Source organism: Haliotis cracherodii, unplaced genomic scaffold (genome assembly GCF_022045235.1).
Source record: "Haliotis cracherodii isolate W230 unplaced genomic scaffold, xgHalCrac1.p SCAF_1, whole genome shotgun sequence".
NCBI classification, from domain to species: domain Eukaryota; kingdom Metazoa; phylum Mollusca; class Gastropoda; order Lepetellida; family Haliotidae; genus Haliotis; species Haliotis cracherodii.
This window is the reverse complement of record NW_027266264.1, coordinates 87,106,243-87,124,125: the sequence shown is the minus strand read 5'-3', so window position 1 is coordinate 87,124,125 and position 17,883 is coordinate 87,106,243. Positions and strand designations below refer to the sequence as shown.

Genomic DNA, 17,883 nt, shown 5'->3' with positions numbered 1-17,883 from the left:
TGAACAGTTATTGATCTTGTCATCTCAAACGTTCAATTTGTGAGCCAAAATGTTCTGTTGATTGTCATGTTGATTTGATTGTCTAGTGCTTCTATTTTTCTATCCATCGATTACCATCACTCGATACCTTTTTGTTTTTCTGTAATCATCTACATTTTTTGAATGTATATCTTTGGACTTGATTATTATCAGAATTACCTTTCTCGTTTTCAGCTTTCCAAGACACCTACTTCGATGAAGACCCAAGTGACCCGCTGCCTCGTTTCCTGTCTAACCCCAGTAACTATACGTATCGTGTTGGACAAACTGCAGTGTTAAAGTGTGAAGTGGAGAACCTAGGGGAAAAGAAGGTGAGTCAGACACCCACCTTGCCGCGCCAATAATCTGTGTATACGTTATATAACGGGCCTCCCTCACAACAATGCATGTGCGAGCAGGTTCATGGTGTCCTCCCGTCTTGGGGTCGAATGTCCGGGATGTTTGTTTGTTTGTTTGCTTTTAACGCCGTACTCAGCAATATTCAAGCTATGTTACCTGCATATAATCGCGTCTGGACCAGACAATCCACTGATTGACATCTCGAGCATCGTTCCACGCGATTGGGATTCGATGACATGCATCAACCAAGTCAGCGAGCCTGACCACCCGATCCCGTTTTACGGCAAGCATTGGTAGCTGAAGACCTTTTCTACCCCTGATCTCCACGGGTCTGTCCAGGACGTACACAGCGTACGTTAATCCATGCCGAAAACAACAGTGCATTATATGAACTGATCATCACAAGAAGTAAAAGCGAACGATGCTGTGTATAGTAGCATGATCTTTGTTTATTTGTTTATTGTGTAACGCCGCAATCAGCAATAGTCCAGCTATATGACGGCGGTCTGTAAATAATCGAGTCTGAACCAGAGAATCCAGTGACACGCAATTGGGATACGATGACATGCATCAACCAAGCCAGCGAGCCTGACCACCCGATCCCGTTAGTCGCCTCTTACGACAAGCATGGTCGCCTTTTACGGCAATCATCGGTTGCTGAGGACCTATTCTATCCAGGATCTTCACGGGTCTATAGCATGTCGACGCATAACATAAACACACAGTACATACACAGCTTATTATACATTTTAGATAAATAGCAATTTCCATAACTCTCATCCCGTATTAGTTTTCTAAAAATCTACTGCATAAACACATGTTTACCGTTCATTAACGGATGAACTATTCCTCAAGTTGTAGGTAAATATTTAGTTGTTCATTTCATAACGGTTCTTCCATGTCAGAAGAATACAATAGTTGGCATCACATGCAAACTTGGTGGGTTCAAATCCTGCTGCAACTCACGTTGTTCTGTCATCAAGGAAAATAATAGGCAAAAACAACAAGTTCCCTATTTTGCCATGTGGTGTTTAAGTAACAATTCAGTCATGGTTTAAATCTATGAATTTATTATGCAACTGCCCCGGGGCAATAGGTGTTTGACGACCTGTTCAACTGCTTCCTCTGTGTTATCTACGTGGAGAAACCTACAGTGGTCTCTTAGAAGCTTTCGGTTGTATCTTAATCATTTAACAAAAGGTGATCAATACTTAGTATCTTTTGTCAATTTTTTCAAATTAAATATTGTAGTTGCATTAATCACCAACGAAATAATACCATGAAGCTGTCTGTTGGTAGTAATTCTACACACAAATGGTCTGAAAGATATGTTTGTATTTTTTAAATACTTTTTTTAAATTTGAAGTTGACACGATATACGGCTTTTCCATTGGATGATATGTTGGTCACGTGACCGTGAAACTGAAGTTCGTAACTGTATGCACGACACATTTTGACGCTCATACGTTTTTCATGAGACTGTATTCGTATGAAATGACGTAAACACTGATTTCGTATACATTCATGGAGAAAGCACAGGGAATTCCCTCGCACAGAAGCGTAGTTTCCCATCATTTAGACACCTTTAATCTTGAAATCATACATTGAGATAACTTCAAGAGTTTGATTGCATGCCCGTTCATGGAAAAGCACATCCAAACTATCATTGTATCGACTCGACCCATGTCTAGACTACAGTGACAGTCTACCAGCTATCTATGAATTTACCTTCGTATCAATTTGCCACATCTTTACAATCACCTTTCAATGATCGGCCAGTTGATGACTAACACTTGTAATAGCCACAGGTTCATGAACAAATTGGGAAATCTCTCCCGTCACGTTTGTCCTGTCGGCCATTTTGGCGTCTTGTACTTGTTGCAAACTCCGACGTTCATACAGTTCGGCCCTCACTCTGTGAAGGTTCATACTCCAATAACTCACTCAAAGTGAAAGTCAATTCTTAAATGAACCTCCTCATTGTGCGACGTTGATGTTATATGTCGGGAAATCAGAAGCAAACGTTATCCTCATTTAGTAAATATTTCATTATACATTAATAATCATATTCATAAAAACAATCCCCGTTAATAATCCTGTCTTTATATAGAGAGAATCTCACCGAGTGTCTTTTTATCTCAAATATACAACACAGGTCGCTTATAGTTTCAGAGGGGCGGTCGGGTAGCCTAGTGGTTAAAGCGTTCGCTCGTCACGCCGAAGACCCGGGTTCGAATCCCGACATGGGTACAATGTGTGAAGCCCATTTCTGGTGTCCCCCGCCGTAATATTGCTGGAATATTGCTAAAAGCGGCGTAAAACCAAACTCACTCACTCACACACTCACTATAGTTTCAGATTCCGAGACTTGCAGATGTGTTTTAAACTTGTAATGACCTGTGATGATATGTTTATATCGAAAGACTCCCAGCAGTCTGGAGTGTTAACGAATAACGAAGACCAAGCCATCAATGAATACGTAATTCAAAGGCTGGCTGTTTGTTGAACAATGTAATGTGCACGTGGCCCAACACACTGAAACTCACGTGGTGATGTTCGTGTGACATGTTTACATGTTTAGTTGAGAAGTACTTTTGAATAACGAAACACGAACCAGCGCCGGTTATTCAGTTTATTTCCAAATATTCTATGAAATATGAAATAGTTTATCTTCCAACAGCTGTTTCGTTACTCAGTACTTTTGAATAACGAAAACCAAGCAAGCACCGGGTTCGTTATTCAGACTTAGTATAACAAATAGAAGATATTTCCAGCGGGTTCGCTTTAAGTTATTTGTTTTTCCAAATGTATTTTTTGTAATCCCCGCTTGTCCTAACAATATAGAACATATTGTCACTTATAACACCAAATATGTACATGCATATTGAGTTTAACTTATATGTTGTGTTCTATAATGACTATTCAGCAAAGAATCAGAACAGGGTATACGTTGTCAAGTACCTTAAGCACTGTTTAGGATATATTCGTCTCAGCGTTAGTCATGATCAAGTTCATTGTTCCAAGAGAGGGGACATCCAAAGTGAAATAACAGTAACCGTTTTCCAGAACATTTTGTTTGTTTATTTGCTTGTGTGTCTGTTTGTTGTTTAACGCAGCTATAAAAATATTCCAGCGTTGGAAATATGGTATCTTATATTTGTTATACCAAGTCTGAATACCGAACCCGGTGCTAATTAGTGTTTCGTTATTCCAAAGTACTGATTAACTAAACAGCTTGTGGACGATGGTACACCTGTGAGATGGACGAACGTTACTGCGTGGGTTTCAGCGAATTTGACCACATTAATTTTATTGTTTAATATACAGCATTTGAATAACGAATCAGCAGCTGGCTTGTTTTTCGTGATTCGAAATACATTTCAAGTAGAGGGTTTATTAATAAAGTTTGTTGGATAAATAAATTCGTTTAGCATTTTTGAAAACTATTTCTAAAACCTAAAATGGGAGATTGCATTTTCGACTTCCAAGAAATATCATGTCCCACTGCTTTCAAAGAAATGACGTGGGGATTCCAAACAGTGCACAGAAGGTTGCAATGAAGTTAAACCAAATATCTGTTGATTAAGTTTAGGGGGTTGTTTATCAACTTCTTTTTGATAACTACATTGTATGTGTTTGAAAAATTCTTTTTTAAATTTTATTTTAGAAACTTTCATAATATTTGTTACATTTATAACAACCCCTTTTCGGAATGTTCTAGGATAGCGGGCCTTTGTGCCCTGTGAAGGTACGCATTGCAAGAGAGCACCATTTTATAAGCGTCCATGCCGTCATGCTCAATAGAGGTAAACCAACATATCCAAAGCATCTTCTCTACAGGGGGACATCAATTTCAAAATTGCCTGAGACTAAAATGTACTGCTAATCAGCTTGGTGGTTACCGATGACGTCACGATTGTCATCAAAGCATTGTGGTGGAGTTTCATTGCAGCCATGTCTTCATTCGTGACCAATGTGACCAATGTTATTCTGGGACAAGTCGAATGGCGAAGCGTGTCCCTCTCGTGGCCATTCTTACGACTTGGTTCCGTCTGAGCGCACACGGGCATAACTAAAAGAATTGTCAACTCGTTGCGTACTGATTCACGTATATATCCTCATATATCATATACATGTACTCGTATATCCCAGATGCTATTGAAAACACACCAGAACTTACGTTATTTCACAAATACGATTGAATACATTTAACAGGTATATTTTTAAATGCAAGGCATAAGTAATTTTGTTTAAAAACTCCTGCGGGATTCTTTGACGGAAGTATTTGAAGTTATATGTGCATTCTGATAGGTTTGTCGTATTTTTGTACATAACATTAATCGATAGGGGGACGAGTCTTCTTGCTGATTACGGAAAGGGGCGAGTGGTGACGAATGCGATGTCATCTGTTGATGTTAGTTTTGAATAATGAAATGTAACGTTGACAAAGAATATATTTATTTAAAAATAAGAAATTCTAAAACATCCCCGCACGATTATTTCTTTTCAAACAGCAACACAACATGGCAGCAGAGTGCCCCTTGGCAGTCGCAAACGCCTGTGACGTCATGACGTCAACGTCAACATCGAACGTACATCAACTTACAAGGAATGGACATGTCTGTAAACAGACTTCATGTAATCGCAAGATAACAAACTTCGAAGAGGTCTAAAATTGGAATAGCTTATTGCATGACAGAGAACATTAATATTTAACTGAGAAGCCAAATGTAAATATTAAGCCTATCAACATGGCTACAGGTATAAGTGTATTTTGAAGGAATGTTTATATGGGCGTTGAAGGATGTATTTCAGAGTCGTTCTGCAATGAACATAAGTATTTAGCAGGATGTAAATGTCAAACAAGAATATGAATCATTATACCAAGCGTTGAATGCACACACGATGTTACATAGGGTTGTGGTGATATAAAACTTTCACAAGTGAAAACGTGAAAACATTTTGACATTATGATGGAATTTAAAAATTGGCATCAGCGTTCATCAATCACGTTGGCTGCTTGGGCAAACACCCAAGCCAAGCTTCTCCAGATATCCTGCATTTATTTTCCGTTAAGGTTTGGGTGATTGACAGTGTATTGACTCGCCATTCCTCATCCTGTTTGTAGGCACCCATCGCAACGTCGCAACCCCTCCAGTCATCAGCAAGGACAACATTGACCCTGATAGCGGACAGGTTTATTGTGTTATAAATATTTACAGTGTCTGATTGGCAGCGAAAGATTAACGAAAAAGAGGTCATTATGTCTTGTTAGCAGGAAATAAAACCTCTCGGAGGTATCGGCTCGGGGATTATACCCCATCAACTATTAAATACCTGTAGGAAAGCTAATCGTTGTCTGAATCTTTTGCGATCGATTTACCATGTTACGCGGAGTACAAACTAAATGTACCGTCGAAGCTGTGACGTCATAGTGACCGAGGTCATGATGAGGTGGTTGTTTTGGAAGACTTAATTTGAGTGAGTAAAATTTAACGCCGAAATGACATAAATGGAGACATTTTGCGACGACTTGATAAAAAAAGCGGTCACAACCAGAAACGCTGTTTAACAGTCCCGCCTTGCGGTCATGTGACCACGTGATGGTGAGGTCATGAAGCACGGTCACGACATGGTTGACAGACCAAACAATGTGGCTTCTTGAATGTACTTGATCTTGCCCTGGTAAAACTTTCCAAGGAAGAAGCTGGCGTTAGCGCAACTCGGTAAGACATGCAGCTGAACAAAGGACGGATTGAGGCGGCTGTAATGGCATAAAATCGCACAGGAACTGTTTCGGAATTCAAATATTCCATAATGTTAACCATTGCAGCAAAAAACAGGTCATTTGTTCTGCCAGTTCCTCCCCTGGGCCTGGGTCAGAAAGGATTTGGGATCCGTGAAGATCCGGGGTAGAATAGGTCTTCAGGAACACATGCTTGTTGTAAAAGGCGCCGATGCTTGTCCTAAAAGCGACAAGCGGGATCGGGTGGTCAGCCTCGCTGACTTGGTAGATATATGTCATCGTATCACAATTGCATGTATCGATGCATGGATCGATGTTATCAATCACAGGATTGCCTGGTCCAGACTCGATTATTTACAGACCGCCGTTATTTAGATGAAATATTGCTGAGTTACACAAGAAACAAACAGAACAGGTTTAGAGCACAGGTCCCCGACATATAGCTGGTATATAGCTGCAGGCTGCAGTACAACAACCAAACACAAACTGAACTCCATGCTACGGCTGTTTTTTCCCATGAAGATGGATGTTAATATACATGAGATAGACGTTGCAAATATTAGCTGAAAATAAAATGAAACTATTTCAAAATGTCATTCCACTGGCACACGGTTGTGAATATGATACTCTTGTTGTTTATCACCTCGTTAACGAGATCTGGTGATGTAAATGAAGTAGCTATTTTGGTTAATTGTTACTTTGTGAAAATGAGGGGATGTGCTAGTATGTCTAGACTTAAAGGCGATGTTCCCAGGGCAATAAACACTGGGGACCAGACCTATTCATTTTATCTATCGGCGCAAAAATGCTATATTTCAAACAGGGTTTGTGTGAAGAGATGATTTTTAATCGCATAGTGCGAAAACATGCAGTTGCTGTAACGTCTTTTAACACCATGGTGTAGGTTTTAAGCATGGGAAAATGTGTTTGATTTATGTCTGATTCCTGCATCTGACATACGTTGTAAACATCTCATGGTGTCTCATTGTAACATGATTGTGAGAGAGAGCTGCAATCCGATTGGCTGAAAAGCGTTGCTGAATTGTACTGGTCTCGGAAACCTACCGGAATTTTCATTTGAATACTTTTCTTGATAAGATTCTTCTTTCCCAATCCCAAACTTAAAAAAAAACCCGTGCTTGGTGAAATGGATACCACGCTAATTAGATATCAAGTTTACGCCGTCGGTTCCAAGTGAAATATTCGGGCATCGAATTCTCAATAACACCCTCAGACCTGAAAATATATAATGCTTATCTGTTAAGTGTTACCATTGTAACTGATTATACGTAGAACATACAATGACTGTGACAATAATCGAATTAGGCATGCGAGGTACTTGCACATCTTCGCAGATTACCACATAATTACAAAAATCATTGCAGTGAAATTTCAATAAACTCAACATATCCTTACGACGAAATACGCTTATGGTCACGACAGACCCCTAATCTGCACTACTCTCATGGTGTAACTCCGTTTGTATCGAAATAGTGAAAACTATATATATGCCGATGGTGCCGAAGTTTTCGACTTTACATGTTCTAATTGTGAATCAATAAGACAAGGCTGCAGGCCCTTGTACTGCATATATCGTCCTATACGCTGTGTTGTGGTATTCCTCTCTTAATTCTGTGCTTGAATTCTTAACGGTGACCTTTTTCAACTCAATTTGCGACGCAAAATCACCCTAGAGTACATGTCGTCACAGAGGCGTCATCTGCAAGTTCACACACATCATACACCACTATAAATGTACACACTCTAATGAAATACATTCAGAATCATATTTAGATTGAACATCATGAGAAACACTAAGATGGTACTTGATTGATAAATGTTTTGAGAATTTATTTTTTTACCATAGTCACCTCATTGGCGCCGCGGGTACCATAACCTCCAGGTTGCTGCATGCATAAAGAAAAGATGATTTGTTTGGTTCCAGTCCTGATCATATTACAGATTATATGCATTGGCTTTGTTCCCGATACAATGTGCTCAACGCAGGCTTGTATAAGAATACAATGGCTGATATCAGCACGCATGTTGTCTGCACAATCCCCGTTGTTGTAGTTGGGTTAAGAGTTTCGACAACTTCAGGGGAAGACCGTCGCCACGTCACCGTTGCCACAAAGGCCAGATGGTACTTAGTCAGTATCCGAAAATTACCCATCCTCCGATCACAACCCTGTTCCTGACCGTTCAGTGGTCATACAATTACATGAAATCCGATTCCACGTATAAATTCAGATATTAAAAGTAATGTCTCTCAGACAGAAAACAATTTTCGTCTCGATTGATTTCTAATTGGTAGCCAGAACGGTCAAGGGAACGTGAATATAGCTTCATTCTCTGACCAGGGCCAATCAATACCACCATTACAGGGTCTTGGAGACACGTTCGGCTTCATAATGCTTATAACTTAAGTTAATTCGGTCCAGAAATCTGCCAGAGTTGACACGAGTAACGGCCAAGCCTTCACCAAACCGTAAAAGCTATTTCGTGTTGACCGGCATCCTTATATGACTAGAATCCAAAGTACGGTTTTATTTTGTCCCAAGAGGCCTAGCAGATATATTTGCCATTGTTTTTTGTTCCATTTCGGTGTGTATGTTAGCGACTTTTCCCTTCCGCTAATGTATAAGTAAAAGTTATTGCACGTCTAGAAGGCAAGAAGAAGCGACTGTCTCAGGATGTATTGATGGGCTTTTTGCGTTTCGATTAAGGGCTTAAGTAGCATCAAACGTCTTTCATTCTGGAGCATAGGGAAGTAATTTACCATAAAGATTTTTCACACTTGCTGTCAGTTATCTTTAAACCACTCAGCGGCAACTTGTGGGCTGCAGCTCTCAACATACACATTGCCGGAAAAAGATTTCACAAGTACAGATCTAATGTGTAGAGAGAAGATGGTTTGATGTGTCGTTTAACTAGCGAAATAGAATCAGCTCCCAGAAGGGTATATGCGCCATATGTGATGTAGTGTCGCAGAATAATTGGCGATGTCTTTTGGAGACTGCTCATATACACGATGAGCCAATAGTACGAGAGTCTGTAGAAGCTTTGTCATCCCTCACTACAGCCGATGATGAGGATAACCTCGGTTTCCAGAACAAACTATCTGATGGCAATAAACCGTTACTATGACCGACCTTCCTAGGCTTTTTACACACCTTTCTGTGGTCATTATGAGTATAAACTTCGATATTTCAATACAATTTACATAGCGTTTTGACCCAACATCACTGTGATGACCGACACTAGCACTTCAATACAATTCACACAGCGCATTTAACCTAACATCAGTGTTATGACCGGCAATAGTACTTCAACACTATTTACACAGCTTATTTGACCCAACATCAGTGTTATGACCGGCAGTAGTACTTCAACATTATTGACACAGCGTATTTGACCCAACATCAGAGTTATGACCGACACTAGTACTTCAACACTATTTACACAGCGTATTTGACCCAACATCAGTGTTATGACCAGCAATAGTACTTCAATACTATTTACACAGCGTATTTGACCCAACATCAGTGTTATGACCGACACTAGTACTTCAATACAATTCACACATCGTATTTGACCCAACATCAGTGTGCTGACCGACACTAGTACTTCAATACTATTCACACAGCGTATATGACCAAACATCAGTGTTATGACCGACACTAGTACTTCAACACTATTCACACATCGTTTTGCACCTTACATAAGTGTCATGAACGACGCACCAACTCTATTCAAACACCGGCTGTAACCAATATCAGTGTCATGAACGACGCACCAACTCTATTCACACACCGGCTGTAACCAATATCAGCACATCAATAATATAACCGACGTAAAAATAATATTCACGCCACGTAGTGTACCTAACATCAGTATCACACCTGACTCACCTACACTGTTCACACAATGTTTCGTAACCAACATCAGTAGTATAAACGACGCTCCAACACTATACACACAACGTTTCGTGATCAATATCAGCATTATAACTGACGCACCAACATTATTCACACACCGTATTACACCCAACATCAGCATTATAACCGACACTCCGGATCCTCACGTCATTGTGTCTACAGCTGTATGGGGAAGGGAGGTAAGCAGTGACTGGACTCAGAGTCCACTTCCCCATAACCCAACCCGACAGTGGCATCATGCGCGACAGCCTCCGCCGCTGACGTTACTATCGCTGCAGCTATGCCCGTCCAATAAATCTGTCGCTTCAACTGTGTAACATATCGTATGTTTCAAACAACAACTACCCGCATATATTATTCTTCCAGGTTTCCAAGAAATATTTAAAATCTCTTATTCACAATTTGTATAATGCGACCAAGATAAAATCCTTTATCGAAATGGGCATACATTTATGTAAATGATAATATATGTAAACATTTTTAATTCTGTCGATCTGCGGCTTCTCAGAGAGGTTAAACGGTTTTCAAGAAACCCATTGTAACATGCCTGAAAGTCGTTCAGAGCCTGGCAGGATAGCACACTGTTAGGAAACTATTTCCGCCGATATGTTAGTACACACAACATTTTCTCCAAGACACGCTTTGTCATAACCATAACTTTACTGTATGGGCGAACTTGAAACTGTCTAAAATATTATATCCTCAATACATGAGGATACATTTCTAGAAGCCACCCATGTTGGATGTTGGTACTTGGCACTGCGGGACGGGTGATGATCCCGATCGAAACATGGAGTGCTATCAGGAAGGGAAGCATTGTAGTCTAAGTGACAACACTTCAAAAACAATCCTCAGTTGGGTGCATGAATGTATATCTGAGAATTTCAATAAGTCAACATGTGCTTTAATTGATAAATGTACATACAAAAGCCATTACTTTTCAACAAAATGTGTGCCTTTCCTAATTTTCACAATTCCCTGTAGATGCCAATAATTTGTGGCAGCTCTCCATCTACAGGGTTGTTAGTGCTTAGCACCACTCCATCTACAGGGACCCTACTTTGTGGCATCTCTCCATCTACAGGGGCCCTACTTTGTGGCATCTCTCCATCTACAGGGACCCTACTTTGTGGCATCTCTCCATCTACAGGGACCCTGCTTTGTGGCATCTCTCCATCTACAGGGGCCCTACTTTGTGGCATCTCTCCATCTACAGGGGCCCTACTTTGTGGCATCTCTCCATCTACAGGGACCCTACTTTGTGGCATCTCTCCATCTACAGGGACCCTACTTTGTGGCATCTCTCCATCTACAGGGACCCTACTTTGTGGCATCTCTCCATCTACAGGGACCCTGCTTTGTGGCATCTCTCCATCTACAGGGGCGTTACTTTGTGGCATCTCTCCATCTACAGGGACCCTACTTTGTGGCATCTCTCCATCTACAGGGGCCCTACTTTGTGGCATCTCTCCATCTACAGGGGCCCTACTTTGTGGCATCTCTCCATCTACAGGGGCCCTACTTTGTGGCATCTCTCCATCTACAGGGGCGTTACTTTGTGGCATCTCTCCATCTACAGGGACCCTACTTTGTGGCATCTCTCCATCTACAGGGGCGTTACTCTGTGGCATCTCTCCATCTACAGGGGCCCTACTTTGTGGCATCTCTCCATCTACAGGGGCGTTACTCTGTGGCATCTCTCCATCTACAGGGGCCCTACTTTGTGGCATCTCTCCATCTACAGGGGCGTTACTCTGTGGCATCTCTCCATCTACAGGGGCCCTACTTTGTGGCATCTCTCCATCTACAGGGGCGTTACTTTGTGGCATCTCTCCATCTACAGGGACCCTACTTTGTAGCATCTCTCCATCTACAGGGGCCCTGCTTTGTGGCATCTCTCCATCTACAGGGGCGTTACTTTGTGGCATCTCTCCATCTACAGGGGCGTTACTTTGTGGCATCTCTCCATCTACAGGGGCGTTACTTTGTGGCATCTCTCCATCTACAGGGGCGTTACTTTGTGGCATCTCTCCATCTACAGGGACCCTACTCTGTGGCATCTCTCCATCTACAGGGGCGTTACTTTGTGGCATCTCTCCATCTACAGGGGCGTTACTTTGTGGCATCTCTCCATCTACAGGGGGTGTTACTTTGTGGCATCTCTCCATCTACAGGGGCCCTACTTTGTGGCATCTCTCCATCTACAGGGGCGTTACTTTGTGGCATCTCTCCATCTACAGGGGCCCTACTTTGTGGCATCTCTCCATCTACAGGGGCGTTACTTTGTGGCATCTCTCCATCTACAGGGACCCTACTTTGTGGCATCTCTCCATCTACAGGGGCGTTACTCTGTGGCATCTCTCCATCTACAGGGGCGTTACTTTGTGGCATCTCTCCATCTACAGGGACCCTACTTTGTGGCATCTCTCCATCTACAGGGGCCCTACTTTGTGGCATCTCTCCATCTACAGGGACCCTACTTTGTGGCATCTCTCCATCTACAGGGACCCTACTTTGTGGCATCTCTCCATCTACAGGGGCCCTACTTTGTGGCATCTCTCCATCTACAGGGACCCTACTTTGTGGCATCTCTCCATCTACAGGGACCCTACTTTGTGGCATCTCTCCATCTACAGGGGCCCTACTTTGTGGCATCTCTCCATCTACAGGGGCGTTACTTTGTGGCATCTCTCCATCTACAGGGGGTGTTACTTTGTGGCATCTCTCCATCTACAGGGGCGTTACTTTGTGGCATCTCTCCATCTACAGGGGTGTTAGTGCTTAACACCTCTCCATCTACAGGGGCGTTACTTTGTGGCACCTCTCCATCTACAGGGGAGTTACTTTCTCGCATCTCTCAATGTACAAGGGCGTTACGTTACTGTGTCGCATCTCTCCATCTAAAGGGGCTTTATTTTGTGGCATCTCTCCATCTACAAAGGGTGGTACTTTGTGGCATCCCGCAATCTACAGGGGGTCTACTTTGTTGCTTATCCCAATCTACAGGGGCGTTACTTTGTGGCATATCCCAATCTACAGGGGCGTTACTTTGTGGCATATCCCAATCTACAGGGGCGTTACTTTGTGGCATATCCCAATCTACAGGGGCGTTACTTTGTGGCATCTCTCCATCTACAGGGGCGTTACTCTGTGGCATCTCTCCATCTACAGGGGTGTTAGTGCTTAGCACCTCTCCATCTACAGGGGCGTTACTTTGTGGCACCTCTCCATCTACAGGGGCGTTACTTTGTTGCATCTCGCCGTCTACAGGGGCGTTACTTTGTCGCATCTCTCCATCTACAGGGGCGTTACTCTGTGGCATCTTTCCATCTACAGGGGCGTTACTTTGTGGCATCTCTCCATCTACTTGGGCGTTACTTTGTTCATCTCGCAATCTACAGGGGGTCTACTTTGTTGCATATCCCAATCTACAGGGGCTTTAATTTGTGGCATCTCTCCATCTACAGGGGCGTTACTTTGTGGCATATCCCAATCTACAGGGGCGCTACTTTGTGGCATCTCTCAATCTACAGGGGCGTTACTTTGTGGCATCTCTCAATCTACAGGGGCGTTACTTTGTGGCATCTCTCCATCTACAGGGGCTTTATTTTGTGGCATCTCTCCATCTACAAAGGGCGGTACTTTGTGGCATCCCGCAATCTACAGGGGCATTACTTTGTGGCATCTCTCCATCTACAGGGGCGTTACTCTGTGGCATCTCTCCATCTACAGGGGTGTTAGTGCTTAGCACCTCTCCATCTACAGGGGCGTTACTTTGTGGCACCTCTCCATCTACAGGGGCGTTACTTTGTTGCATCTCGCCACCTACAGGGGCGTTACTTTGTCGCATCTCTCCATCTACAGGGGCGTTACTCTGTGGCATCTTTCCATCTACAGGGGCGTTACTTTGTGGCATCTCTCCATCTACTTGGGCGTTACTTTGTTCATCTCGCAATCTACAGGGGGTCTACTTTGTTGCATATCCCAATCTACAGGGGCTTTAATTTGTGGCATCTCTCCATCTACAGGGGCGTTACTTTGTGGCATATCCCAAGCTACAGGGGCGCTACTTTGTGGCATCTCTCAATCTACAGGGGCGTTACTTTGTGGCATCTCTCAATCTACAGGGGCGTTACTTTGTGGCATCTCTCCATCTACAGGGGCTTTATTTTGTGGCATCTCTCCATCTACAAAGGGCGGTACTTTGTGGCATCCCGCAATCTACAGGGGCATTACTTTGTGGCATCTCTCCATCTACAGGGCCGTTACTGTGTGGCATCTCTCCATCTGCAGGGGCGTTACTTTGTGGCATCTCTCCATCTACAGGGGCGTTACTTTGTCGCATCTCTCCATCTACAGGGGCTTTATTTTGTGGCATCTCTCCATCTACAGGGGCTTTATTTTGTGGCATCTCTCCATCTACAGGGGCTTTATTTTGTGGCATCTCTCCATCTACAGGGGCTTTATTTTGTGGCATCTCTCCATCTACAAAGGGCGGTACTTTGTGGCATCCCGCAATCTACAAGGGCGTTACTTTGTGGCATCTCTCCATCTACAGGGGCGTTAAATTGTGGCATCTCTCCATCTACAGGGGCGTTACTTTGTGGCATCTCTCCATCTACAGGGGCTTTATTTTGTGGCATCTCTCCATCTACAGGGGCGTTACTTTGTGGCATCCCGCAATCTACAGGGGGTCTACTTTGTTGCATACCCCAATCTACAGGGGCTTTAATTTGTGGCATCTCTCCATCTACAGGGGCGTTACTTTGTGGCATCTCTCAATCTACAGGGGCGTTACTCTGTGGCATCTCTCAATCTACAGGGGCGCTACTTTGTGGCATCTCTCCATCTACAAGGGCGTTACTTTGTGGCATCTCTCCATCTACAGGGGCGTTACTTTGTGGCATCTCTCCATCTACAGGGGCGTTACTTTGTGGCATCTCTCCATCTACAGGGGCGTTACTTTGTGGCATCCCTCCATCTACAGGGGTGTTACTTTGTGGCATCTTTCCATCTACAGGGACGTTACTTTGTGGCATCTCTCCATATACAGGGGTGTTAGTGCTTAGCACCTCTCCATCTACAGGGTCTTTACTTTGTGGCATCCCGCAATCTACAAGGGCGTTACTTTGTGGCATCTCTCCATCTGCAGGGGCGTTAAATTGTGGCATCTCTCCATCTACAGGGGCGTTACTCTGTGGCATCTCTCCATCTACAGGGGCGTTACTTTGTGGCATCTATCCATCTTCAGGGGCGTTACTTTGTGGCACCTCTCCATCTACAGGGACGTTACTTTCTTGCATATCCCAATCTACAGGGGCGTTACTTTGTGTCATCTCTCCATCTAAAGGGGCTTTATTTTGTGGCATCTCTCCATCTACAAAGGGTGGTACTTTGTGGCATCTCGCAATCTACAAGGGCATTACTTTGTGGCATCTCTCCATCTACAGGGGCGTTAAATTGTGGCATCTCTCCATCTACAGGGGCTTTATTTTGTGGCATCTCTCCATCTACAGGGGCGTTACTTTGTGGCATCTCTCCATCTACAGGGGCGTTACTCTGTGGCATCTCTCCATCTACAGGGGTGTTAGTGCTTAGCACCTCTCCATCTACAGGGGCGTTACTTTGTGGCACCTCTCCATCTACAGGGGCGTTACTTTGTTGCATCTCGCCATCTACAGGGGCGTTACTTTGTGGCATCTCTCCATCTACAGGGTGTTACTTTGTGGCATCTCTTCATCTACAGGGGCGTTACTTTGTTCATCTCGCAATCTACAGGGGGTCTACTTTGTTGCTTATCCCAATCTACAGGGGCTTTAATTTGTGGCATCTCTCCATCTACAGGGGCGTTACTTTGTGGCATATCCCAATCTACAGGGGCGCTACTTTGTGGCATCTCTCCATCTACAGGGGCGTTACTTTGTGGCATCTCGACATCTACAGGGGCGTTACTTTGTCGCATCTCTCCATCTACAGGGGCGTTACTCTGTGGCATCTTTCCATCTACGGGGGCGTTACTTTGTGGCATCTCTCCATCTACAGGGGCGTTACTTTGTGGCATCTCTCCATCTACAGGGGCGTTACTTTGTGGCACCTCTCCATCTACAGGGGCGTTACTTTGTGACATCTCGCCATCTACAGGGGCGTTACTTTGTCGCATCTCTCCATCTACAGGGGCGTTACTCTGTGGCATCTTTCCATCTACAGGGGCGTTACTTTGTGGCATCTCTCCATCTACAGGGGCGTTACTTTGTTCATCTCGCAATCTACAGGGGGTCTACTTTGTTGCTTATCCCAATCTACAGGGGCTTTAATTTGTGGCATCTCTCCATCTACAGGGGCGTTACTTTGTGGCATATCCCAATCTACAGGGGCGCTACTTTGTGGCATCTCTCTATCTACAGGGGCGTTACTTTGTGGCATCTCTCCATCTACAGGGACGTTACTTTGTGGCATCTCTCCATCTACAGGGGCTTTATTTTGTGGCATCTCTCCATCTACAGGGGCGTTACTTTGTGGCATCCCGCAATCTACAAGGGCGTTACTTTGTGGCATCTCTCCATCTACAGGGGCGTTACTTTGTGACATCTCTCCATCTACAAGGGCGTTACTTTGTGGCATCTCTCCATCTACAGGGGCTTTATTTTGTGGCATCTCTCCATCTACAGGGGCGGTACTTTGTGTCATCTCTCCATCTACAGGGGCGTTACTTTGTGGCATCTCTCCATCTACAGGGGTGTTACTTTGTGGCATCTCTCCATCTACAGGGGCGTTACTTTGTGGCATCTCTCCATCTACAGGGGCGTTACTTTGTGGCATCTCTCCATCTACAGGGGGTCTACTTTGTGGCATATCCCAATCTACAGGGGCTTTAATTTGTGGCATCTCTCCATCTTTAGGGGCGTTACTTTGTGGCATGTCCATATCTACTTGGGCGCTACTTTGTGGCATCTATCAATCTACAGGGGCGTTACTTTGTGGCATCTCTCCATCTACAGGGGCGTTACTTTGTGGCATCTCTCCATCTACAGGGGCTTTATTTTGTGGCATCTCTCCATCTACAGGGGCGTTACTTTGTGGCATCTCGCAATCTACAGGGGGTCTACTTTGTGGCATATCCCAATCTACAGGGGCTTTAATTTGTGGCATCTCTCCATCTACAGGGGCGTTACTTTGTGGCATATCCCAATCTACAGGGGCGCTACTTTGTGGCATCTCTCAATCTACAGGGGCGTTACTCTGTGGCATCTCTCCATCTACAGGGGCGTTACTTTGTGGCATCTCTCCATCTACAGGGGCTTTATTTTGTGGCATCTCTCCATCTACAGGAGCGGTACTTTGTGGCATCCCGCAATCTACAAGGGCGTTACTTTGTGGCATCTCTCCATCTGCAGGGGCGTTACTTTGTTGCATCTCTCCATCTACAGGGGCGTTACTTTGTGGCATCTCTCCATATACAGGGGTGTTAGTGCTTAGCACCTCTCCATCTACAGGGTCTTTACTTTGTGGCATCCCGCAATCTACAAGGGCGTTACTTTGTGGCATCTCTCCATCTGCAGGGGCGTTAAATTGTGGCATCTCTCCATCTGCAGGGGCGTTACTTTGTGGCATCTTTCCATCTAAAGGGGCGGTACTTTGTCGCATCTCTCCATCTACAGGGGCGTTACTTTGTGGCATCTCTCCATCTGCACGGGCGTTACTTTGTGGCATCTCTCCATCTACAGGGGCGTTACTTTGTGGCATCTCTCCATCTACTTGGGTGTTACTCTGTTGCATCTTTCCATCTACAGGGGCGTTACTTTGTGGCATATCCCAATCTAC

The 17,883-nt window shown here is 43.9% G+C and overlaps 1 protein-coding gene across 1 annotated transcript in view; it reads left to right on the top strand.

Moving 5' to 3' along the window:
* Positions 1–17,883, top strand: part of LOC139470317 (zwei Ig domain protein zig-8-like) — a 141,061-nt gene that overhangs the window by 88,938 nt on the left and 34,240 nt on the right. The window contains exon 2 of the mRNA XM_071252691.1: positions 214–350. Coding sequence (XP_071108792.1) covers positions 214–350 — 137 coding nt within the window. The remainder of the gene's footprint in view (positions 1–213; positions 351–17,883) is intronic.